This window comes from Ahaetulla prasina, chromosome 4 (genome assembly GCF_028640845.1).
Source record: "Ahaetulla prasina isolate Xishuangbanna chromosome 4, ASM2864084v1, whole genome shotgun sequence".
In the NCBI taxonomy this organism is placed as follows: Eukaryota; Metazoa; Chordata; class Lepidosauria; order Squamata; family Colubridae; genus Ahaetulla; species Ahaetulla prasina.
The window spans coordinates 58,184,699-58,212,382 of NC_080542.1; the positions used below are offsets into that span (position 1 = coordinate 58,184,699).

The following is a 27,684-nucleotide window of genomic DNA, read 5'->3' on the forward strand; positions in this document are numbered from 1 at the left end:
TTGCCTAAGTAGTTATAGGTGAAAATCTATCGTATTTCCGATTTTTCCTACAGCTACCAAAAATAGATTTGCCTCACCAAAAAGGACACACAAAAAAGGCATCAAAGTAACATCTACGGAAGCTCGTTTGCAAGGGAAGCATGCGCATTCATTCAAAAATGTGTCGGAGATTCGTTCGGTCCAACTCGGTTTTTCTTGTTATTGTCCACGTTGCTGTGTCATTGGTTTATTTTCTTTATTTTCTTGCTCGCTTTCAACTCCACCCGGTCTTCTTGATTGGTACTGCGGGCGACGAAGTTTTCTCAAGTCCGGGTCTTTCCTCATTTTTTTTGGTACTTCCATTGGCTGCCTCTACGCCGTTTCCTGGCTCCTCCTTTCAGCTCTCCACCTTCCGACGCCATGTATCACTCGCTGCCTCCTTTCCGCCGTTTTTATTGTGTGGCCCTCGCTGTCAAGTCTCAGTTCCGAAGTGTTCGTCTGCAGAGGTTTTGCTACAATCAGCCCCAGCAACGAGGAATGGTGAGCGCGTAATTCCTTGCGTCGGGGAAGGGGACGGAATAAATGCTGGAAGGTGACCTTGGACAGTCTCTGGGTGTCCCGGCTGCTAATATTAGGGGAGGAAAAGAGGGAAGACAGCGGGAATAGAAGGTGACTTGGACTCCTCCTTGACGAGATTCAATACTGCGGAGAAGGATGGGGAAATGACGCCATCAAGTTGAACGCCTCCCAAGTACACATGGTGGAAAGCCCTTATTGTTGAAGTGGTTTCTAAAATACGAATGTACAAATTATTTTATTTTGCATTCGATGCAAAATAAAAATCATGGACTTATAAAGTTCATGCCATTCTTATCAATACACTAATGCTAACAAAAAAATCCTTGTGACTATGCTATTGCTCATCTAATCAAAGAAAATGTATATGATGTCTTTCAGAATCAAACTTCAGACCTTTCAAAGTGGTATGGCTTATTTATACATGCCGTTTAGATGGCCTCTCATCTCAAACTAATGACTGGGTAGTGGGGATATTTTTTAATACACTTCATTCACATCTGTTTGGAGATAAATTCTGCCAAAGTCTTCCAGGAAATTCTTGATTTGTTTTCTTGATAGCTTTATCTTCCAAAGAGAGAGAGCTATTAACCAGTAGAGAGCTCTTTGAATAAAATGGAAGTCACAGGAACAAGGGCATTATGTTTGTGTAAAGCTGACATTTTAAGGGAAATTAAATCTTCAAGAACTCTTGGTGTTAGTTTTGCCAAGATAAAAGAAGCGGGTAGGTTGAAACCAGGCTAGTCTACTACCTATGAGACAATAATGCTGTTTCTAAAAAAGTAACTCCACTGTATTGCATGAATGAGAGGATTTGATTTCTGTACTGTATAATAGCTTCTATTTGATATATAGAAATTCTTGAAATTCTATCATAATTATTTTGAGTAGTTTGCAATAAATTTAGCTATAAGAGACCTGCATCCTTATTTATTTAAGATATTTATATAGGTACTGCTCATTGGTATATTGGCTGTTTGTACCAATTTTAGTTTTTGCTGAGAGAAACTTTGACCCTTGGCGAGTTAGTGAAATACCAAATAACTTGCAAGAGAGCAGTTGTTCTTGTTCTGAAAAAAGAGGGAGAAGGGAAACTGCAAATACTAAGCTTGGAAGGATTTTAGAACAGGTCAGAAATATATTGATTTCTAAGATGTAGGCATATTTTGACAAAACTTTTAACAGATTACCCCATAACATACTGATTAGCAAACTAGTGTAATGAATATATAACTGACTCAAAAATTATTCTGAGTATTTATCAATGGTTTTCAACAAATTGAAGAGAAATATCAATTAGGAAGCTGCAGTATTTTTGGTTGTAGAAGTATTTTACTTTTCCAAATCATGGGCAGTTCTACATTTATTGCTCCAAAGTGAAATACGGATTTAAGTTCTACAGAGTCAGATTCTAACAGAAATGGAATCATTAATTGGCGGTAGGGGGAAGAACAGGAGTTCTCTTTCACTTGCTGTGTTCCCAAAAAGCTTTTATTAAATATTCAGAAAATTGCCATTTTTCTAAAAACTTGCATAAAACTTTTCGCTTCCAGTTCTGTGCTTTCAAATCAGTCCTTTTTCTGATGCTTTTACTGATCGTCTTTTTCCGGTTCTCCTGTAATTGTAAGGTATGCCCCTGAAATGTACCCTGTTTTCTTGGAATAGATATATATATAACGTATATGTTATATTGGTATTTCTGTTTTATCTTGCTGTACACTGCCCTGAGTCTTCGGAGAAGGGCGGTATAAAAATGTAAATAATAAATAAATAAATAAATAAATATGGCACTGTAATGCATAACAGTAGATTCTCCATTCAGTATTAATTCAGAGAAATATACACACCATAAAATAAAAGGCTGAAAAACTTGTAAAACATGTAATCTTTATTAGAACATATAATAATAGGATTGGAATGGAATGGACCTTGGATGTCTTCTAGTCCAACCCCTGACCGTGGCAGGTGATACTATACCAATCTGAACTTTCTTTGGGCTTGATGGGATGGATACACATGATCATAGAAAAAGAATAACAAAATAAAATAATTGAGTTGAAAGGGACTCCAGAGGTTCTTCAGTCCAATGCCCCCAAAGCAGGAGACCATATACCATTTCAGACAAACAGCTGTCCAATCTCTTCTTAAAAACCTCTTGTGATGGAATACCCACAACTTCAATGGACAAGCTATTCTACTGGTTAATTGTTCTCACTGCCAGGAAATTTCTTCTTAGTTCTAGGTTCTTTTTTTTTCTTGATTATATTTCATCCATTGCTTCTTGTCTTGCTTTCAGGTGCTTTGAAGAATAAGTTGATGCTGTCTTTTTTGTGGCAACCCCTAAGATATTGGAAGACTTATCATGTCACCCCTAGTCCTTCTTTTCAGTAGACTAGATCCTTCTTTTCAGTAGATTAGATCAGCAGTCTCCAACCTTTGCGGCTTGGTGGCCTAGTGGAGTAAGAGAAAGGGAAATGTGTCACACAAGTTTATATTAACCCATATGCATTCAAGGAGGATTTTCTTGGTTTTATCCACTCTTGTAGAGCTTGTTTGTGCTCATCTAAATAATGTTCTTAAATAGCTTCTCTTGTGGGAAGTTGGATTGTTACTTAGTGTGAGCACTTAGTGTGAGTAGTTTTACAATAGATGTGTATTTCTAATTTGCCCTCATTGCCTCTGTTGGTGGGAATATACAGGAAGGGTAACTTATTATTTTTTTCTTCCCTCGTTAATTTTATTCCTTCGAATATGTTTTTTATCTTTTGTGTGTATTCTCTAGTTGGTCCTCTAGATAGAAATTGGTTTGGTTTTCTTCTATGAAGCAATAAGAAGTGCAGTAATTAGAATCTGATAATTTCTAATTACAGTCATAGACTCTTGTCAAATTAGCTTTTAAGAAGGCAAATGAATCTACTATAACATATGAGGGCAATTTTATTATTGGACTGAAAATGAATATGGACAAAAATTGGTATAAAACTAAATAAATCTGGAGGGAAAATGTTTTATTAGGAGATACGTTAAATTGAAATGTAAAAGTATATATACATATACATATACATACATACATACATACATATATATATATATATATATATATATATATATATAGGTTTTGGCATATTCGGGACTTTTCCCGTGTACGGTTAAAAGTATCTAGGCGACGTTTCGATGAGGTCTCACTCGTCATCTTCATCTTAAGCACGAAGCCAAAAACTCCAGCCTGAAGAGGACGAGTGAAACCTCATCGAAACGTCGCCTAGATACTTTCAACCTTACACGGGAAAAGACCCAAATATGCCAAAACCTACATACTTTACCCGTGAAAACCTACGAAAATATATATATATATATATGTGTGTGTGTGTGTGTGTGTGTGTGTGTGTGTGTGTGTATATATGTGTATATGTGTATATATATATATATATATATATATGTATGTATGTATGTATGTATGTATATATATATTTATATAGGTACTGCTCATTGGTATATTGGCTGTTTGTACCAATTTTAGTTTTGCTAAGATAAAAGAAGTGGGTAGGTTGAAACCAGGCTAGTCTACTACCTATGAGACAATAATGCTGTTTCTAAAAAAGTAACTCCACTGTATTGCATGAATGAGAGGATATGATTTCTGTACTGTATAATAGCTTATATTTGATATATAGAAATTCTTGATTTGTTTTCTTGATAGCTTTATCTTCCAAAGAGAGAGAGCTATTAACCAGTAGAGAGCTCTTTGAATAAAATGGAAGTCACAGGAACAAGGGCATTATGTTTGTGTAAAGCTGACATTTTAAGGGAAATTAAATCTTCAAGAACTCTTGGTGTTAGTTTTGCTAAGATAAAAGAAGTGGGTAGGTTGAAACCAGGCTAGTCTACTACCTATGAGACAATAATGCTGTTTCTAAAAAAGTAACTCCACTGTATTGCATGAATGAGAGGATTTGATTTCTGTACTGTATAATAGCTTATATTTGATATATAGAAATTATTGAAATTCTATCATAATTATTTTGAGCAGTTTGCAATAAATTTAGCTATAAGAGACCTGCATCCTTATTTATTTAAGATATTTATATAGGTACTGCTCATTGGTATATTGGCTGTTTGTGCCAATTTTAGTTTTTGCTGAGAGAAACTTTGACCCTTGGCGAGTTAGTGAAATACCAAATAACTTACAAGAGAGCAGTTGTTCTTGTTCTGAAAAAAGAGGGAGAAGGGAAACTGCAAATACTAAGCTTGGAAGGATTTTAGAACAGGTCAGAAATATATTGATTTCTAAGATGTAGGTATATTTTGACAAAACTTTTAACAGATTACCCCATAACATACTGATTAGCAAACTAGTGTAATGAATATATAACTGACTCAAAAATTATTCTGAGTATTTATCAATGGTTTTCAACAAATTGAAGAGAAATATCAATTAGGAAGCTGCAGTATTTTTGGTTGTAAAAGTATTTTACTTTTCCAAATCATGGGCAGTTCTACATTTATTGCTCCGAAGTGAAATACGGACTTAAGTTCTACAGAGTCAGATTCTAACAGAAATGGAATCATTAATTGGCGGTAGGGGGAAGAACAGGAGTTCTCTTTCACTTGCTGTGTTCCCAAAAAGCTTTTATTAATTATTCAGAAAATTGCCATTTTTCTAAAAACTTGCATAAAACTTTTCGCTTCCAGTTCTGTGCTTTCAAATCAGTCCTTTTTCTGATGCTTTTACTGATCGTCTTTTTCCGGTTCTCCTGTAATTGTAAGGTATGCCCCTGAAATGTACCCTGTTTTCTTGGAATAGATATATATATATAACGTATATGTTATATTGGTATTTCTGTTTTATCTTGCTGTACACCGCCCTGAGTCTTCGGAGAAGGGCGGTATAAAAATGTAAATAATAAATAAATAAATAAATAAATAAATATGGCACTGTAATGCATAACAGTAGATTCTCCATTCAGTATTAATTCAGAGAAATATACACACCATAAAATAAAAGGCTGAAAAACTTGTAAAACATGTAATCTTTATTAGAACATATAATAATAGGATTGGAATGGAATGGATCTTGGATGTCTTCTAGTCCAACCCCTGACCATGGCAGGTGATACTATACCAATCTGAACTTTCTTTGGGCTTGATGAGATGGATACACATGATCATAGAAAAAGAATAACAAAATAAAATAATTGAGTTGAAAGGGACCCCAGAGGTTCTTCAGTCCAATGCCCCCAAAGCAGGAGACCATATACCATTTCAGACAAACAGCTGTCCAATCTCTTCTTAAAAACCTCTTGTGATGGAATACCCACAACTTCAATGGACAAGCTATTCTACTGGTTAATTGTTGTCATTGCCAGGAAATTTCTTCTTAGTTCTAGGTTCTTTTTTTTTCTTGATTATATTTCATCCATTGCTTCTTGTCTTGCTTTCAGGTGCTTTGAAGAATAAGTTGATGCTGTCTTTTTTGTGGCAACCCCTAAGATATTGGAAGACTTATCATGTCACCCCTAGTCCTTCTTTTCAGTAGACTAGATCCTTCTTTTCAGTAGACTAGATCAGCAGTCTCCAACCTTTGCGGCTTGGTGGCCTAGTGGAGTAAGAGAAAGGGAAATGTGTCACACAAGTTTATATTAACCCATATGCATTCAAGGAGGATTTTCTTGGTTTTATCCACTCTTGTAGAGCTTGTTTGTGCTCATCTAAATAATGTTCTTAAATAGCTTCTCTTGTGGGAAGTTGGATTGTTACTTAGTGTGAGCACTTAGTGTGAGTAGTTTTACAATAGATGTGTATTTCTAATTTGCCTCATTGCCTCTGTTGGTGGGAATATACAGGAAGGGTAACTTATTATTTTTTTCTTCCCTCGTTAATTTTATTCCTTCGAATATGTTTTTTATCTTTTGTGTGTATTCTCTAGTTGGTCCTCTAGATAGAAATTGGTTTGGTTTTCTTCTATGAAGCAATAAGAAGTGCAGTAATTAGAATCTGATAATTTCTAATTACAGTCATAGACTCTTGTCAAATTAGCTTTTAAGAAGGCAAATGAATCTATTATAACATATGAGGGCAATTTTATTATTGGACTGAAAATGAATATGGACAAAAATTGGTATAAAACTAAATAAATCTGGAGGGAAAATGTTTTATTAGGAGATACGTTAAATTGAAATGTAAAAGTATATATACATATACATATACATACATACATACATACATACATACATATATATATATATATATATATATATATATATATATAGGTTTTGGCATATTCGGGACTTTTCCGTATGCAGTTAAAAGTATCTGGCGGCGTTTGATGAGGTCTCACTCGTCATCTTCATCTTAAGCACGAAGCCAAAAACTCCAGCCTGAAGAGGACGAGTGAAACCTCATCGAAACGTCGCCTAGATACTTTCAACCTTACACGGGAAAAGACCCAAATATGCCAAAACCTACATACTTTACCCGTGAAAACCTACGAATATATATATATATATATATATATATGTGTGTGTGTGTGTGTGTGTGTGTATATATATATATATATGTATATATATATATATGTATGTATGTATGTATGTATGTATATATATATATATATATATATATATATGTTTTCTGAGGTTTGGTGTTTGTATGTAGGTCTTTGGTTATGGGTTTCTCGCGTAAAATTGGAAGTGTCTTGGCGGCGTTTTGACAAAGTCTCATTCGTCATCTTCATCTTAAGCACGAAGCCAAAAGCACCAGCCTGAAGATGATGAGTGTGACCTCGTCGAAACATTGCCAAGATACTCTCAACCTTACATGGGAAAAGACCCGAATATGTCAAGACCTACATACCTATACCCATGAAAACCTACGAATATATATATATATATATGTATGTATGTATGTATGTATGTATGTATGTATGTATGTATATGTATGTATGTATGTATATAAATGGTGGTAAGCGTTTAAATATGATGACACAAAAAATTTGTACCCAGATGACACACTGATCAAATAATGATGTAATGTTTGTTATAAAGAGACAAAAAAAAAGGAAGGCAAATGAATCTGCCCTTTTTTCATGCAGAATTGGATATTCAAAGTCTGTATGTCATAATCATCCCAAACAAACATGCACTTTAATCTCCATCCTTGCTAACATGCAAGTCACAGATGAAGATATAGTTTTTAATGCTGTTTTTAATAACAAAGCAACAAAGAAAGGAGTGTCTTAAAACTAGGTAATATTTATTTTGGCTAAATTACTTCCTATATTCTATTACTTTTACCCCTAAAATAACTGAGCAAAACAAAATCATGCTTGGTTTTGTAATATGCTTGTGTATTGCAATATATTATCTGACACAAATAATATACTTGATTTATATGTGTTTAATTACATCATTATATAATTATAACACAATGTAATAGCAAAACAAAGTAATTTATAATTAGTTGTTTTACAAAACAATTGAAAAAGCAACTGTGTTTATTCTTAATCTTCTGTTCTACTTTAATGATATGGTGCAATCCTGTATGGTGGCCAGTTGATTATCTAAAAGTAAATGTATAACTAATTGAGAAAAAATGCTTAAACTCTGACCTGTGATTTGGAAATAAGTTATCAAGAAAGCATATGCGTTTGGAAAGTTTTGTACACTATTTTGTAACCTTGAATTATTTTAAAGTTGCTCTTATCAGGTTTCTAGAATTTTCTTTAAGGTTAACTTCAGATGCAATTACAGTGGTACCTTGGTACTCGTCTTTAATTGGTTCCAGGAAGCATGATGAATACTAAAAAATGATGAGTACCAACAAATCACATGACTTACCACATGACCCTTTGTTTCAGGTAGGACTTCTATATGTCTCTTTTCCGACTTTCCAGCATGGCCGACTTCTTGTCCACTCTCCGCAGCCGTCACCCTTTTCCTATCATAGCATGTTGACTACCAAACAAATGATGAGTACCAGGACAACATTCCCTCATCAAAATATGTCAACTACCAAATTCAACGAGTTTGAAGCAGTCGAAATATCGAGGTACCATGAGAGTCCTCAACTTACCACCATTTGTTCAAGGACCATTCAAAATTACAACTGCACTGAAAAATAATGTGGTACAACTAACAGTTCTTGTATTTATAATCCTGACAGCATTCCCATAAGTTACATGATCAAAATTTGGGTGCTTGGCAAGGGACAGGTATTTTTGACAACTGCAGCATTCTAGGGTCACCATTTATGACCTTCCTAGCCAACTGCTATTAAGCAAACTCAATGGGGGAAGCCAGATTCACAGTGACTGCATGATTTACCATATTTTTCGGAGTACAAGATGCACTCCTTTTCCCCAAAATAGAGGGTGAAAATCTGAGTGTGTCTTATACTCCGAATGTAGCCCTCTCCAGCTTCTCAAATGGAGGTTTCAGAGGCCGAGAAAAGTATCAGAAAGGGAGCTTCAGAAAAAAAAACCCAAACGGAGCTTCACGGAGTTTAGAAAAAAAGCCCCAAACAGAGCTTCAGAAAAGAAGCCCTAAACAGAGCTTCAGAGGTTTTTTTTCTGAAGCTCTGTTTCAGATGCTTTTCTCAGCTCTGTTTCAGAGCTTCAGAGGCTTTCAGAGGCAGAAACATGTTTTTTTCTGAAACAGAGTTTCAGAGGCAGAAAAAGAAGCAAGGCAAAAGAGTTCACAACCAAGGAACCTGTTGCTAAAATTCACCTCTGGGAACGGCTGATTGGGGGTATTCTTTTTTCTTATTTTCCTTCCCAAAAACTAAATGAAAGGATATTCAAAGGCAGAGGAAGAAAGGGAAGAAGAAAATTGTCTTTGTGAGTTTAAAACTATCCTAAGAAAGATTGATATACTTGTGTGATTTTATGACATATTAAGAAAAGATTGTGGACAAGAAAGCTGTTTTTTATTATTTAAAATCTTCAAGAATAAAAGAAACTAAATTGTTATTTAAACAGGACAGAAACAAAATGCTACTTTGTTATTTGTGAATTGTAACTAAAGAGTGACATCCAGAGGCAGAGGAAGAAGTGCAAGAATCGAATAGTTTTCGTGATCTCAAGACTATTCCCAAGAAAATGGATATATTGGTGTGATCACACGATGGTTTAAAGAAAGGACTTTGGAGGGCTGACCTCATATTCAGAGGCGGAGGAAGAAATGCAAGAATCGAATAGTCTTTGTGATTTCAGGGCTATTCCCCAGAAGATAGATATGTTGGTGTGATCGAAAGACAGCTTTAAGAAACGACCTTGGAGGGCTGACCTCAGATTTAAATATATTAAAGAATTAAGCAGAGAACTTCGTCATTAGTAAAATATAAATGACAATTATAGAATAACTATTAATGATTTCTTGGGGAAGGGAGGAAAGGATTATAGGGAAAAATGGGGAAAGAGGGAAATGAGTGTTAAGTAATTTATATTGTAGAAATAAGGTTTTATGTTTTATGTTTTATTTTTCTCTTTTTTTTCCTTTTAAGAATATGCAATGGAATTTGAAATGATTTGTGATAAAACTTCCAAGGGAATAGTTGAATATAATGAGGGCAATTATTTGGAGAAATGATACCTTCCCCTTTTAATATTTATGTTTCTTATTGAGAATTGCTTATATGGAAATTCCTTAACATAAGTTATTTAGAGGTAGAGTAAGATGATAAGAGGAAATAGTCTTTGTGATTTCAGGACTATTCCTAAGAAAGATGGAAACGTCTATGCGATTGTAGGACAGCTTTAAGAAAGGGTTTTTAGATGGTCTAACCTCTGATTTAAAAGCAACATAGAATAATTTCAGTTCTGTGAAATTTAAGAAGCTAATAAAATAATTACTAATGATGTATTGATATATTTGGAACATAGCTGGGTAGGGTAAAAAGGCTTTAAAATATGGGGACTAGACTTGATTTAAATATGGATTTCAGAATGGTGGGATGGAACAGAATTCTTTTATTAGATATGTCCCTAAGAGGGAGAAGAAAATATATTGATACAATACAGTGGGGGTGAAATTTGAAATATGTTTAAGGATGTACCTGACTGATATCCTGTTCAAAATGATTTTTTTTTATGTGTATAAAAAATTGTTTTTTAAAAAAGAGATTTCTTCCTTCGGAACATATATATATTTAATTCCATGAATGTTTCTGTTGCAAAAGTTGAACAGATTTGTTGGCAAATCACCATGCGATGGAGTCAACTAAACTTTTGGCTTCTCGAGCCAGCCTCCAGCAACCATCAACCAACCAAATACTGACACCGACAGATCTGTTCAACTTTTGTGACAGAAATATTCATGGAATTATATATATACATATACATATACATATACATATACATATACATATACATACACATACACATACACATACACTTACACTTACACTTGCACTTGCACTTGCACTTACACATACATACATACATACATATATATATATATGTTCCAAAGGAAGAAATTGGCTGACATAGTTCCTGTTTGTTATGTTGCCTGCATTTATGACAAAAAATGGTGAGTTGGTAACACCGTGGAAATAAGAACCACATCTTATTTGTGTGCTTCCAGCGCCTTTAGTTACATCATCAGGTCAACAGTATCCATTACCAGAAATGACACTAAAGAATGGCGTGTAAATTCAATAATAAATAAGCGATCATTGGAATTTGGCAGTTCATACGAACAGTACGGATTTTGGCTTGGGAACCATATGGGATACCACTTTAGGCTTGGAAAACAAACAAGACAAAACAATAATAGAATGCATGTGACGTTGCCATAGCAACATCCTCAACTTTGTCCCAATTTTTAGGGATTTATATGTCAGCAATGAAAAATCAACCCTACTTTTTTAGGGGGTTTGAAACATGCTCTTTCTAATGAGAATGATTTAACAGATTTTCCAGAAGGTCTTTTTTTGTAAAAGCAGGCTGAAAATACCCTATTTTTGGCATTTTTACAAAAAAGTCAACTTTACACTAAATTTGTAAACTATTGGTAAGCAGGAGAATAATATTTTATATTAGAAAACCTTGTGTTGCTAAGTTATTACGCACAAAGTTTCACATTTCTCATACCTTTCCTTCCAGAGATACAAAAAGCCAAACTGATTAAAAAGATCTATTTCTACATGATATGTCAATACCATATTGTAGAAAGTGGTTGACTTCTTTCATTTGGATGTGCTTGATGCCAACTTTTTTTTTCATTCTGTTTCTTCTTATTGATTCACAGTATTTGAATTCTTTTAATTGGGGGACACATTTTTATACATGCCAGTTTAAAAACGAGTATTTATTGGTATCTTTAGTGTTCTTTTTTTAATTTACAGGCTTCTTCATTAATTTTTTCTTTTTAGGCTAGTCAATCATCGTTTAGAATTGAATATGATACTTTTGGTGAACTCAATGTTCCAAATGACAAGTATTATGGTGCACAGACTGTGAGATCTACAATGAATTTTAAGATTGGTGGTGCAACGGAACGGATGCCAGTAAGTTATTCAAACCTGAATTTATTCTCTGAATAAAATTAGAGCTAGTATAGATATATGTTTACTCAGAGTTAAGGATTAAAAAAATAGGTTTTCTAATTATGTCTGCTTCTTATAAACAAGCAAGTAAGTGAGAAAGTAGGCCAGTGTGCTGTTGCCGTTCCTAATCCTTAAATATGAATTAGTTAATACATACACAGAGCAATGCTAGCTTCTAAGATATATTTGTTATCTTTGTATTTTAGAATGCTCCACAATTGATTTTTATTCCTAATAGCTGAAAAGTAGTTAACAAGCAATTTCCAAAAGTGATTAGAAAAGGAAATATGCAAACTTAGTGTTCTTTTAAAGACCTCAATAGTGATTTCAGCAAGATCACTATACTATTATTTTCACTGTCTGGATCATTTGTGAGTGATCTGAAATATTCTTCTTATACAGAAAGGAATTATGAAGAGCTGAGTTACTCACTAGTTCTTTATTCCACCATTGTTGTTGACTACTCATCAGTTTGCCCTTTCTGCCAGAAAGTCGCTAATTATTTTGATTTGTATGAAAAAATTCTCATATAATAGCAATATTCATTGATAATTTATGTTGACCTAGCTATTAGATAGTGTCATCATATAAACCATTTTGTAAATAAAATAGAAAGTACTTTTAGCAAAACAAGAGTGTTGGATTTATATAGAAGATAGCATCTAAGTAAGATAGCCTCCATTAGGATAGTTTTCTATGTTTTGTATGCATTATTTTATATGTGAAATTTTACATTTTTCTTGAAAATTTTAGGTTCAAGTAATAAGAGCTTTTGGTATCTTAAAACGAGCAGCTGCTGAAGTAAACCAGGATTATGGCCTTGAAGCTAAGATTGCTAATGCCATTATAAATGCAGCAACTGAGGTAAGATATAACATGTATGTATGACATCCTGAAATATTGCATTTAATTTTGGTATATAGATGATGATTTTTTTGCATAAAGTGAGGTATTTGAACAGTAATTTCCATTTAGTTAGGTTTTAAAGTATCTAAGTCTCTTAAACTGTTCAAATATGCTAAAGATAATAAACAGAGTAAAAGATTAAAGCTGAAAAAGCCAGTAATGTGTTTTCTTAGCAAATTCTTTGTGGTGATTTGATAGACTAATTGAGGATCTACTCTTCTGAAATATTTGATTGCATTTTTAAAAGTTTAGTTGGGTTGGTAAACTTTGTGTGGGAGGGCCTTCAAAGTGGTAACCAATCCTAATGTTTCTCTGTGAGTTCCAAGTAAATTTTCAGAGCTAGGTCTTCAACATTTTCTGAAGGCTGGGACAGTGGAGATCCACCTCACCTCTGAGGGCAGAGAGTTCCAAATTCTTCATACTGTCCAATTTAAATTACTTCTTTTAAACTAGAGCTTCCTGTGCCTTGTCAATTTCTTTCTTGCAGGCTAAATGTATGCAGGATACCTAATGCCTGTTCCTTATACATTTAGTCCTTAGTTTACAACCATTCATTCAGCAATTGTTCAAAGTTATGGGGGAACTGAAAAGATGTAGTTTTGATTAGTCAAAGTTGTGGCCCTCATACATGATTACTATTTAACTGCCTGGCTTGCAATTATGATGTAAATGCACCATTTGGAAACTTTCCTGCTGGCTTCCCACAAGCAAAGTCAATGGATAAGCCAGCTGAGAAGGTTACAAGTTGTCCCAGTAAGTCACTTCCACTGCTTTTTCTTCCAAGGAGTCCACTATGGAGTTCCAGTTCCCAGGGATCTCATATTCTGCAGCACTTCTACCTGCTTGCATTCTGTATTCATACCTACCTGCAGCAACCCTTTCACAGCCTCCAGCTGCCCTCTTGTTGCCAACCCACCTGAGGCTGCTGTGAGTTCTCCCATGGCTCCTATCAACCCACCCATGCTTCCTTGTGCTGCATGGTACACATGCACACTTCGTTGCTTTGCTGGAACTCCCCCTTCTTCCTGCTTAATGACTCCCATAACCTATGGTTACAATGGCTGCTGGGATTGCTGTTGCTAAGCAATGTGGTCACATGATGTTGCGCTTTATGACCGTATCACTTAGCAATGGTGATTATGGCCCCAATTGCTATTGTAACTCAAGGACTGTATGTAAATTTTAAATTCCAGGCCTCCTATTATTCTGTGTTTTTTCCCCTAGGATATGTTTGTTTTTATTACATTGAACTTATTTGTTTATGGTTGGGTCTGTTTCTTGTTGACATCTATCTGTTTGCTATTTCAAACATAAAACTATATGTTTTTCCTTGATGCATATTATATAGGAACACAAATAATAAAGTGTATGTTTTATAGGTATCTGAAGGTAAATTAAATGATCACTTTCCTTTGGTGGTGTGGCAGACGGGATCTGGAACTCAGACTAACATGAATGTTAATGAAGTCATCAGCAACAGAGCTATTGAGATGCTAGGTGGTAAACTGGGAAGCAAGGACCCAGTGCATCCCAATGATCATGTTAATAAAAGCCAGGTCAATATATTCTTCCTTTTATTTTTCCTTTTTCTGCATTAGCAAATATCTGTAAGTCGATCACAATATTTATTAGATAGATGTTGCTTAGCTGGGCATAAAATATTCAGTGTGTCTCAACATGTGCATGCATGTGTAAACTTCATTGTATGGCTTGCTGCATTTCTTCAATAAAGTATGTTTATTGTTGCATAAAAACAATTAACTGTGGGATTTCATTGACTGAGAACTAACTTCCTGGTACAAAATATATAACTTTTATGTCTATGGAGATTCTCAGTCATCCAAGTCATGGTTGCCCCAAAGATGCTTTTTCAAGAGGCAACTGGATTTTCTTTGAATATGTTTTGCTTTTTATCCAAGAAACTTCTTGGATGAGAAGTGAAATGTCTACAAAGAAAAACAAGGAGATCCTGTTGCCTCTTGAAAAGCACCTTTGGGATGTATAACTTTTAGTAGCTGTCTGGAATGCTGCATATTGTGTGTAAGCTTGGTTGAGTTACTATTAGTATTTTGAATGACATACATGACAGTACCTGGAAAAGTGGAAGGTTTTCCTAATTTTTTTCAACTAGATGTTGAACATGTGTTATTAAGGACATGTGTTATTAAGGACCCCATTTTTAATTGAACCTAGGAACAGATGATCAATAATATTAAAATCAGTAACATAGTTTTGTAGAATAACTTTATTATTGCATCATTATCCTGTCACCGTGTCTCTCAACCACCCTCAAATGCTTAGTCTTTTTTGAACCCTATTTCTTAATTTAGCTGAAGCTCATGAAAGAAGCGTCCAGATAATAATTTGCTGTTTTTTGAATGTTAAAAGAGCTCAAATGATACATTTCCCACTGCGATGCATATTGCCGCAGCATTGGAAGTTCATGAAGTGCTGTTACCAGGGCTAAAGAAGCTCCAAGATGCCCTTGATGCCAAGTCAAAGGAATTTTCTACAATTATTAAAATTGGACGTACTCACACACAGGATGCAGTTCCTCTTACCCTTGGCCAGGTACAAATCATTTTACAGTTTTATACAATGAAAAAAATACTAATTTCTTGTTAGGAAATTCTTTGCGTACAATATGTATTTGCTAATTATAAAATAATGGGTAGGTAATTTAAACTTGTCACATGAAAAATATGCTATGAAATTTGCAATATTTCTTTTTATTTTTCTCAAGGAATTCAGTGCTTATGTGCAACAAGTTAAATATAGTATCACAAGAATCAAATCAGTCATGCCAAGAGTTTATGAACTGGCAGCTGGTGGCACTGCAGTTGGCACAGGACTGAATACAAGAATTGGTTTTGCTGAGAAGGTTGCATCTAAAATAGCTGCACTTACAAGTAAGAAAAGGCATTAAAAGTAATCTTGATGTAACCTTTAACTTGCTAGAATAAAAATGGGGGGAAATGGAAAATAAGAAGAAAATGAACCTGCTGTCTAATATCTTTTTGTTTTCATTCACTAAACTTTGTAAATTGGCATATTGTAGAAGTAACATGTATTATCAATGTTTATAGCAGCTGAATTGCTAGAAATGTGTCATAGTCCATTCTCACCCAAGAAGATTAGCTAGATCTGCTCAGGGCTAGTAACATCCTGGCTTCCTGTCAAGTTTTAGCTTTGTTATTTAAGGAATTTTCAAACTCCTCCAATTCAGCTGATTGTCAATAAACAGTCTCTCAGTAATACTAGTAGCCTTATATTTCTTCTAGAAGAAATGGAAATTATTTTCCTAATCTCCATAGGTAAGAGTCTTCTTCAAGCTGTCTTCATTCATTTTGTTAAAATGAGAACTCATGGAAAAATATATAATTTCTATTTTTAAATGCTAGTGCTCCTACTAGGAGACACCTAGTAAATGCCGTGCTAATAGTCTGGCAATCTATTTTCCCAACTTTATTTTTTCCATGCGATGTTAGTCTGGGAACCTTTAAAAATGGTGGTTGTCAAATTTTATTTAAGAACATCCACTCAGACCAAAATAAAATAGACTACATGTATTGATCATATAGTGTTTGAACTGTGCATAGGAATAAATAGAATGCTAATAATATCTTACTTCATTATTTTCTTTAGATTTGCCCTTTGTTACAGCTTCAAACAAATTTGAAGCCCTTGCAGCTCATGATGCCTTGGTTGAACTGAGTGGTGCAATGAATACTGTGGCTTGTAGCCTAATGAAGATAGCTAATGATATTCGTTTTCTTGGATCTGGTCCACGATGTGGTTTAGGAGAACTTATCTTGCCTGAAAATGAACCTGGAAGTAGTATTATGCCAGGTAACCTTGCCAAGATTTGATTGTTAACTTTGGGTGATAGTAAAAGACTGACAGTGTAATGCATTTATTAATTACAACCTGGCATATTCTTTTATATATGTTGTCAGTCATATTTTTTCAATACATAGTAAACAGGAATAGATTGAAGTGGAATAAAATGTATTACATAGACCACAAATTTATTAATAAATTTATTTCAATGGTTAAAATTTAAAAATTTATTATTTATAACAATTTCCCCCCTATTCAGTAAACTCCTGTTCATATTTATTTTTGAGTTAATCTTGTGCTAATGGTTAAGAATAAGGAATAATATTAATTAGATTTAATAATTCCAAAAGATATAAGTTTAAATTTATAGAATTGCAATAGTAGACACGAATTATTATAAAATGACATCAGATTATTCAAAGAAAACATAGTAACTACCATAGATAACGTGGATCTTTTGTGAAGTGTTGGAGACCAGATGGTATATCCTCAAATTATTACTACCTTAGTTCTATACTTTATTTTCATTAACAATGTTTTAATTCAGATGTGAACGAAGTGAGAAAAAGTGCTTTGCTTGCTTTGCTTCTTTAAGTAAAATGCTTAAGCATCTTGAGTTGCTCTTGAGCCTGCTCTTGAGTTGCCATAGGCCAGGGATGCTTTGCAAGTTGACACTTGACAGCATAGGAAAAACCAGTAAACAACGGAAGGAGCAAGCTAAATATAAACAACTGAAGAGCATATTTGACATATTTATTCTACAGTTAGAAAATAAACTGTGTGTTCAAAAAGATGTTCTAAGTCTACTGAAGTATTCAGCTGTTGTAAATGTGCCAAACATCACTGAGTCATTGAAGGAAATTGTGTTAATGTGAACCAAGTCCTCTTTCAAGAGTATATTTTTCTTAACTTTTAAAATGCTTTTTTTTTTAATTTAAAAGGTCCCTAAAAGTTACTATAAGTTCTGCATTATAAATCAAAATATATTTAGATCTTTTGGAGAGAGTACTTCATTGAATAATTTTTTGTACCATGTATTGCTCAGAGGTGATTATTTTCAAATTTAACCACTAAACTTTACTTACTGAATAAAATTACCATTCTATTACTTCTTTGTAGCTAATTTAAGTTACTATTATGGACTTCCAGGGAAGAAATGGTGAACTAAAGATGGCTCAGTTAAAAGAATCAATGATCTCGGCCGAATAAGAAGCCAGCAGATAGACTAGCTCTTTGTAATTCCTCTCTGGACAAGGAGAGATCACTCACACTTGCTCCATACAGTTCCTCATCACGAGGAGACTAAGATAGCAATCTCTGGTGGGTTTATTGTTCTGGGAGAAATTATTTTTCAAATGCTTCATTTTATGACGAAGGCCATTATCAATCGATATTAAATAGAATATTTCAAATTATCACACATGCATGTCTTACTTCAGTTGCTGCATTTATAATGGCATTAGTAAGTTCAATCTCAAGGCCATAATCGTGGTTTATTGCAGCAGGTGCTCATTTTACGATACCAAACATTCTTGTTTCTTGAACCTGAGATTTTAAAGAAAAATTTTAAGAGAGATGAAATTGCATATATAAAATATAAAAAACTATCTTAGTGTAAGCTATCCTATTTAAATGTTAGATTCCAAATAAATTCAACACTCTTGTTTAATGCACTTTCTCTTTCATTTGTGGCATGTTTGTGTGATGATAGTCTGTATCATAGCAATATCAACACATTCTTATAAAAGAATATTGCAATTATATCAGTTTTTTAAATATATAAAAAAACAATCTGGGACTTCTGTGAAGAAAGGGCAAAGTGGAACCCAACAAGTACAACAAAATAAAGAGCTAGTGAATAGACCAGTTTCTCATAATTGCTCTCTGGACAAGGAGAATACTTGGCATCACCCACAAGTCTTCCAGTCAGTTGATAAAAACAATGGAATAGCCATCGTTAAAGCTCTATTGGTGTTTTTAAAAGAACATATAGGTTTGCATATTTCTTTTTCTAATCACTTGGGGAAATTGCTTGTTGACTACTTTTTTAGCTATTAGAAATCTTTGGATCAATAAATTTTATATCACCAGGCAAGTTTCTTCCAATCCTTCATGAAAGAAATGTAAGGACTTTTTTTTTTTTTTTAGAATAAGTAGCAAAGGGGTGATTATAACTTTGGTTTTGGTAAGTTACAAACAATTAAGGGTCCAGATGAAATAAAAATAGAAATTAGAATAGATCAGAACAGAATAGAATAACAAATATGAATAAATACAGTAATCTTTATTGGCCAAGTGTGATTGGACACATAACAAATTTGTCTCCGGTGCATAAATTCTCAAACAATAAAATGATAGGTCATAAATCATAGTTAAAATCATTAATCATAAGATACAAACAACAAGTGATAAATCATAAGTTACCAATAGGAGAAGATAATAGAAAAGATGAGAAAAAGGATGAGAAGGTGGGTAAAATTAGAAGATGAGAAGTATAATAGCAATACAGCCTACTACATGGGTAAATATCTTTAGGCCTGAGACAGTGCTATGGGAATTGGGTATTCAACAGTGATGGCACGGGACAAATAGTCATTGTGTCCTGTTGTTTTGGCATGCAATGCCCTATATAGCAACATCCTGAGGGGAGAAGTTGAAACAGTTTATGTTCAGGATATGCGGGGTTGTTACATATTTTCTCAGCCCTCTTTCTGGTCCGTCTAGTATACAAATGCTCAATGGAAACTAGGCTGATTGCAATTGTTTTTTTCTGAAATCCTAACTATCCATTGAAGTCTGTAGCTATTCTGTTTGGTTGCTATGCCAAACCAGACAGTTTTGAGATAAAAATGATAGACTCAATAATTTCTCCGTAGAACTATATCAAGAGATCCTTAGGCAATCTGAACTTTCTGAGTTGATGCAGGAAGAATATTCTTTCTTGTTCTTTTCAATGATAGTTCTAATGTTAGGTGACCATTTCAAGTCCTGGGAGATAATGGATAAAGAAACTTGAAGATATCTACTGTTGATACTGTATTGCCTAATATTGTAAGAGGTGATAAATAGGAGAGATTCTTCCGAAATCATCTCTCTCCCAGTTTTAAGAGTGTTAAGCTCCAGATTGTTCCAGCTGCTCTAGAAGGCCAGTTGATCTACCTCTTGTCTATATGCAGACTCGTCGTTATATTGAATAAGACCAATGACTGTTATATCATCTGCAAATTTCAGTACTTTAGCAGAGGGAACACTTGAGATTCAGATATAAGTATATAGAGAGAAGACTAATGGAGAGGGCACACAGCCCTGGGGGGTTTCTGTGGTAATTGAACAGGTATTTGATGTGATTTTCCCTAGCTTCACTACTTCCTATTCATTAGAAAGCTTATAATCCATCTACAAATGTGGTCAGGCATAACTATCTGAGTTAGTTTAGAGAGAAGGATTTCAAGAATGATGGTCAATGTCAAGCTGAAGTGTACAAAAAGGATTCCTACATAGTTCTTTGGTGATTCAAGATGTTGTAAGATGTAGTACAGTGCCAGATCGACAGCATCATCTGCCAATCTATTTACATAGTAGGCAAATTGCAAGGGATCTAGCAGCAGATCCATGATGGCTTTCAGATGGGCTAGCACTAACCTTTTCAAGGTTTTCATTATTATGGATGTCAGAGCAGTCGGTCTGTCATGATTCAATTCCTTGATGGAGGATATTTTGGGCACCGAGATGATAATAGAGTGAAGCAAGAAGAGACATAACACCTCTCCAGTGATTTATTAAAGATGTGGGTGAAGATGGGGGCCACTTGATCAGCACAAACTTTCAAGCAAGAGGAAGTTACCCTATTTGGCTCTGATGCTTTTCCAGACTTTTGTTGAGAAACAGACCTCATACATCTTTTTCTGGGATCACCAGAGATGGGGGACCCAAGGGGATGGAGTCGGGTGTAGGAGACTGGGCTGTTGGTGGTGTATCTTGAGATGGAGAGGATAGCGATAATTGACAGTGGTCTCCTTTCAAACCTCAGTAGAACACATTCAGGTCATCTGTCAGTTGCCCATTCTCTTCAGCAAGGGAGGGAGGTCTGCTATAACCAGTGATACTTTTCAAGTTTTTCCACACATGGAAAAACTTGCTGGTTCATTTGTTGAGAAGCTTCCCTTCGCTGCCCTGATCTCCTTTGTTCCTGACCTGATTGTTCAGCATTCTATCTCCTTTCCTGTAGGCTTCCTCTTTGGCACGGTGTAGATGTTTGAGTTTAGCTGTGAACCAAGGTTTATTATTATTGTAGATGCTCACAAAATCTAATGTATGATGTCACAGTGTGAAGTCTGACAGGCATTCTGCCATCAAAGACTAGAAGGGAGGGAGGATAGATGGGACAATAAAGCTTAGTGTGAATATGATGGGAAACAGGGAGGGGTGAATAACAGGTGATAAAGACCAGAGAACTGGAAGCCATTTCGCACCAGAATCTAAGGCCTGAGAAAGAGTGTTGATTAACCCAAAACATCTCAGTGTTTTAAAAACACTTTGGCGAACTCGGAGGAAAACAGACTGGTCACAGGGAGGGCTGGGATGAAGGGAAACCTTTCTGTATCTTTTGAGCGTGGGAAACACAGAGCTAGCCTGACTTTATTACAGCAACATCTTTTGGGGTAAAAAGGCATGAGGCTGCTTCAAAAATGTTCCAGTCAGTGCATTCAAGGCAAGCCTGTAGCTTTAACTTTTTGTCTTCAGTCCAAGACTTCATTGTTTAACTATTGGTTTTATGATTTTAAGTCTTTGTCTATAAATTGCTACAAGGTAAAAATCATACAGTGACCACAGCTGCTCTTGGTAGCAATAGCACTTAAACTTATATACTGCTTCATAGTGCTTTACAGCTCTCTCTAAGCGGTTTGCAGAGTCAGCATATTGCCTCCAACAATCTGGGTCCTCATTTTATCAACCTTGGAAGGATGGAATGCTGAGTCAACCTTGAGCCTGGTGAGATTCGATCTGTCAAACTTCTGGCAGCCGTTGATCAGCAGAAGAAACCTACAGTACTACACTCTAACCACTGCACCACCACAGCTAATTTGGTAGAGAGCAATAGGCATCTTTTCATGTAGAGTAGCAGTGGTCTAAGATATTCTTGCTTCTTGTGAGACAGCTGACATACTGAGTATATCTTGGGCAGCTCTTAGGTTAAAGTTTCCTAATACAATGAGTAGGAGGTCTGGATATCTCTTCAGCCCACTGGATTTGGTCAGTTAAGATTTGCAGTGCTTTCTTTATTCTCCGGGACTGTAATAGGATATTCAAATAATAAATAGTGTCTCTAAGTTCACATCATAAAATGTCTTTAGTGACATTTTTATACCATCGGTTGTTAATATAAAAGCAGATATCCCCTCCCTTCTTTTTACCGGATGTTTCTGCAATTTTATCTGTTCTTTGAATCTGAAATCCTGGGATTTGCAAGCAGCTATCATTAATCAAATCCTTCAGCCATGTTTCAATGAAGCAGAGGGATGCTGAGTTAGAAAAGTCTGATTTGTTCCTATTTTAAAGGAACTGTTCATCTATCTTACAAGTGTGTGTAGATTAGTTAAATACAGCAAGGGGAAGGATATTTTCTTACGCCGTGTTTTTCTGAGTCTTTTTGTAAAATGCTGCACCTTCTTCTCTTCTTTTTTCTCTTCTGCTTCTTTCTAACTGCTGTGCTGAAAGAGATAATCCATTCCCTCAGTCAGAATTTCCTCCATATTTTGAAAAGGAGGAATAGTTCCAGAAATCTGCTTGTTATTTAAAGTCCAGTGTCTGATATTCAAAATCTCATTTCTTGAGTATGAAATTTGCAGAGTCACAGAGAATAACAGAAAACATCAGAACTACTAAAGAGCAATTCATCGAGGCTGCCATCAGCTGTGCCATCCTTCAGTTGTGTGATTTTGAAATGAATTCTTACCTGCGGGAAAATACTTTTTAATAAAAGTACCATATTTAAAGAAAATAGTTTTTAAAAATATAGGATGGAACTTGAATAAAGATTGGACATTAGAAGGAACTAGTAGGAACTAATAATTACATTTAAAGATTAAGAACACTTAAATTTGACTTATAATGCAGAATGGAGCAAAATACATTTGACATGTTGAAATGTATTTTTGAACAATGGACCCAAAAGTTAATTTTAAGAGTGCCTATTTCTATAAACAGACTGCGTTAAAAGATGTTATGGAAGAGGAACAAGTTTTGCCAGATAAAACAGTCTGGTCTGAAAAGTGGGTTTAAAACTAGCAGGCTCAAGAATTATAGAAAAATATGTTATAATGAATAAAGTGGCTGATGTCTTAATAATTAAAAGGGATATACAAATAACAAACCAAGAGAGAAATCTGGATAATTTTCCTATAATGGATTTGTGAAAGTTTTGAAGAATTTTGTGGGAAGGAACAAAGTAAAAATGAAACAAAATGAAATTTTAGTACATTTAATCAAGATTATTAAAAGCAAACTAAAGAAATATAAAGTTAGTTAAAATAGATATATTGTTATTTCTGGTAATCCTTGTGGATGTTTGCTGATCAGGCTGAAATGACAAGGTTTAAAAAATTGTTTATAGATTAAAATATAAGATATGGGGAAAAGAGATAATTTCTTATATTTTAGGATGTTATAAATTACTAAAATTGTTCGTGCTTGTGATGAGGGGAAAATTTATATATTTCTTTACTTAATTTTTTTTCTTTTTCTTTTCTGCACTATTTTTTTTCCCAGTTTGTATTAATTTTTTATCATTGTAATTTTAATTTTTAATAAAATCACTATCAAAAAAAATCCCAAAATAGGTTCAGCTATTTTATTTCCAGTACCCATGTTTTTTCTCAAGGCATTCAGCAGGGATTTGAAATTATTGTTTTTTGGATTCATAATAGATTTGGATTCATATCATCAACCCAATATTTTTGTAACATCCTCCTCCTCTCGATTTATATCCTGACTTTCATCCAAGAATTTAAGGTAGCTTTAAAGGAGGTTTCCTTCATTCTATTCCCACAGCATATGTTGTGAAAATGACTAGCCTAAAATCATTCAGTGAGTCCACAGCTAAGAATGAGCTTGAAACTGTCTTTGTTGTAGTCCAACACCTTAACTACAAGACTACACTTTACAGGAACATTTGATTCATTATTTGGTTGTCAGTTCCATTTGAGAATAAACAGCAAAATAAATATTGCAATGTTGAATAAATTAATTACAATCTTTGTCCCCTCACAGGAAAAGTAAATCCTACTCAGTGTGAGGCCATAACTATGGTAGCAGCACAGGTGATGGGAAATCATACTGCTGTTACAATAGGAGGCAGCAACGGTCATTTTGAATTGAATGTCTTTAAGCCTATGATTGTAAGTTTGCTAAAATTATAATATAATTGAATGACATAATTTCACTATTTTATAGAGATTAAAGAATTGTAATATCTAATGCTAGATAGATGCATTGGTGGAAAACACCTTCTGTACATAAGTTCATTTTAATTTTTGGTCCTAAATTTGATTTCATGTGTTACACTACACACAAGTACTCTTTGATTTGTGATCACAATTGAGCCCAAAATTTCTGTTGTTAAGTGAGATAGTTGTTAATAAATTTTGCCCCATTGTCCTACCCTCAGGTGCTTTAAAGAATAAATTGAGAAACTCTTCCCTGTGACAATTGTTCTATTGAACAACTACTTTGATGTCTCTTCTTAATCTTCTCTTGTGAGCTAAACATACCTAGTTACTTTAGCCATTCTTCATAGGATTTAGCCTCCAGATCAAAGATCATCTCTATTGCTCTTTTCTATACTCTTTCTATAGGGGTCACGGTGGCTCAGGGGCTAGGACATTGAGCTTGTCGATCGAAAGGTCGGCAGCTCAGCGGTTCAAATCCCTAGTGCTGCCGTGTTAAGGGGTGACCTCCCGTTACTTGTCCCAGCTTCTGCCAGCCTAGCAGTTTCAAAAGCACCTAAAAATAGAAAAATAGAAAAAATAGGGACCACCTTGGTGGGAAGGTAACAGTGTTCCGTGCACCTTTGGTGCTGAGTCATGCCAGCCACATGACCATGGAGACGTCTTTGGACATCGCTGGCTCTTTGGCTTGGAAACGGAGATGAGCACTGTCCCCTAGAGTCGGCAACGACTAGCACGTATGTGTGAGGGGAACCTTTATCTTTTACCTATACTCTTTCTACAGCCTAGGATTTTTTTTGAATTGTGGTAACCAGAACTGGATGTATATTTCAAATGTGACCTTGCCAATATAGCACATAGTAATTCTGTCATTACCTTGGTTTGATGCTATCCCTCTGCTGATGCAGCCTAGGCCTGCTTTAACTTTTTATTATATTTTTATCCTGTATCTGTACATCTGTTTTCTTCCTGCTTAAATATGGGATCTTGGTTTTCTTTCCACTAAACTGCATCTCATTGGATAGGGACCAATGCTCAAGTGTACCAAAATCCTTCTGAATTTTGAGTCTGTTTTTCAAAGTGCTTCATGAAATATGTGTCATCTGCAAATTTGATGAAGGCTCCTTCAATTCGCTTATCTAGGTTATTTATGAAGATGTTGAAGAGCATTGGGTCCAAGACAGAACCTTGGGGAACCCAATGCATACAATTCCATGTAAATGTAATTATACTGAGGACCACAAACTGAGTATAGTTGGTTTATCAAAAAGTAGGGAAGAAGGTGTTGTCTACACTATCAAATGCCTTCTTTTGGGCCTGTTACTTTATCATATAAATATTTATCTTTGATGTTCTGTTGTAATATAAAGCTCTTTTTAATCAATATACCAATAATTAAATTATTAATTATTTTTAATTTATTTAGATTAGAAATGTGCTACATTCTGCACAGCTCTTAGGAGATGCCTGTGTCTCTTTCACTGAAAATTGTGTAATTGGGATAGAAGCGAATACAGAAAGGATAAATAAATTAATGAATGAGTCATTGATGTTGGTGACTGCCCTTAATCCCCACATTGGTAAGTATCTAATAAATATGGAAAATGTTATGAAACATCACGTGACAGCAATGTGACATGGCGAGTTTCACACCCATGTCCTAGAGTATTGATAAGCAATGTAAACCAGTGTAATCAAAAATAAAATTAATAGTATTGAAAACTATATAGTTGTATCATTCTTGCAGGCAGTTGCTGATAATTACTGAAGTGGCTGGAGGGTGGGGAGAGGAGAAATGATAATATCAGAGTTCACAGATCTTGTTCCAAAACCTTTGCAAGAAAAAAACAACTACATAGATTTCTATGCTTCCTTCTGAGGGAAGTCACCCCTCCTAGAAGAATGAAATATTTTGAGAAATATTTAAAAAGGCAGAATATTATATTTCCCCTAAAAGAGAAATGGAAATCTTAAGGGAGACAGAAACTCAGACCTTTGGCTCCCTGCCCTCAGCAGATATTTTGTGCCCTTTAAGACTGGACCAATCTATCTACAAAACAAAAAAAACTTTAGCTCCAGGTTGATGGGATTATCCTTCAGTGCAAAGCCATTCAGCAACAATAGGAATTGCCAACAAGCCCCTTCATTGCATCAGCAAGCTTCAATCAAGCTTGACTCATAACCTACAAAATTAGCTATGACCCTGACAGCAACCAATAGAATGCACACTCTTGCCACAGGAACAGGAAGCTCAAGTTCAAAGCCCAGAGAGGGTATAAATAACCCTTACTCTCTACTCCATGTGTTCAGCTGCACCAAGACCATGAGCTCGATGGTTCTGCTTCATTAAACCATCTTTCCAATCAGCCTCCATGTTTCCAGTGTCTTTTTTTCCCACTTGGAACTGAACCAGATGGATATTTCTTTCAACACTTCCTTCCAACTATAATGCTCAACTGCAGATTATATTTCTTGTACTGTATACAATCATGATTTTTGTGTGTGTGTAAGTGCGTGGACATACATGTATGGACACAGGTGCATGCAAATGTATCTTGAAAACTACTACTCTTATAAATATTCTAAGAAGAAATAGGCAATATTCTTGGAGTTTTTTGAAAATGCAAATAACAGTCAAATTTATTTTCTTTCTAATGAAGTTGTAATGTCCCTTGATAAATGGGGAAAAAAGAGTTAACTCAATCTTTTCATCAGGGAAACATGACCCTATGACACTGCAATCATCATAATCGCCAAGTGTCCAAATTTTGATCATGGGGATGCTACAACAGTGCGTAAAATGGTCATAAATCACTTTTTTCAGTGCCATTATAAAGTGAAAGTCTTTAAATGAATGATTGTTAAGTCCACTGCTTCTGTGTGACCACCAATATGCCATTTAAGGCTGTGATTCAGGAAAAGCTATTAGGACTGATCTAAAATTATTAACATTACATTTATTTTACACTGGAACTAGCCCACTTAAATTATTCGTTTTCAGTTTGTAACTTCAACTTTCACTATCCTGGTTCAGTTTATGGGTTGCTACTTGCATTTGTACTCTACATTTGTGTGAACTGAACCCTTTTGATAGTACAATTTCTAATTGGTTGCCTTCGGTGACATGTCATGAAGTTGTTTCTTAGTGGTCCAAAATACAGACTGAACCTTACATTACATATTTTTCCTTTTTGTTAGGGTATGACAAAGCAGCCAAGATTGCCAAAACTGCACATAAGGAAGGAATGACATTAAAAGCAACTGCTATCAAACTTGGATTTCTTACAGCAGAAGAATTTGATCAATGGGTAAAGCCAGAAAATATGCTGGGTCCTAAGTGATGCTACTGTGTGTGATAAAACAGAATAAATAAATAAATAAATAATATAAATAAAATATA

General features: G+C 34.8%; 1 protein-coding gene across 2 annotated transcripts; it reads left to right on the top strand.

Moving 5' to 3' along the window:
• The first annotated feature begins 302 nt into the window (after positions 1-302).
• FH (fumarate hydratase) lies at positions 303-27,684 on the top strand. 2 transcript variants are annotated; one of them, XM_058181020.1, is made up of 11 exons: positions 384-519; positions 8,408-8,598; positions 11,920-12,054; positions 12,847-12,957; positions 14,379-14,555; positions 15,388-15,570; positions 15,743-15,908; positions 16,645-16,848; positions 24,109-24,236; positions 25,711-25,864; positions 27,483-27,684. In XM_058181020.1, exons 3-11 carry the CDS (start codon positions 12,016-12,018, stop codon positions 27,623-27,625), a joined length of 1,305 nt encoding a protein of 434 aa, XP_058037003.1. In that variant the 5' UTR covers positions 384-519; positions 8,408-8,598; positions 11,920-12,015; the 3' UTR covers positions 27,626-27,684. The 2 variants fall into 2 exon arrangements, with proteins under 2 accessions (XP_058037002.1, XP_058037003.1); XM_058181019.1 differs by lacking the exon at positions 8,408-8,598 and having other exon boundaries at positions 303-519.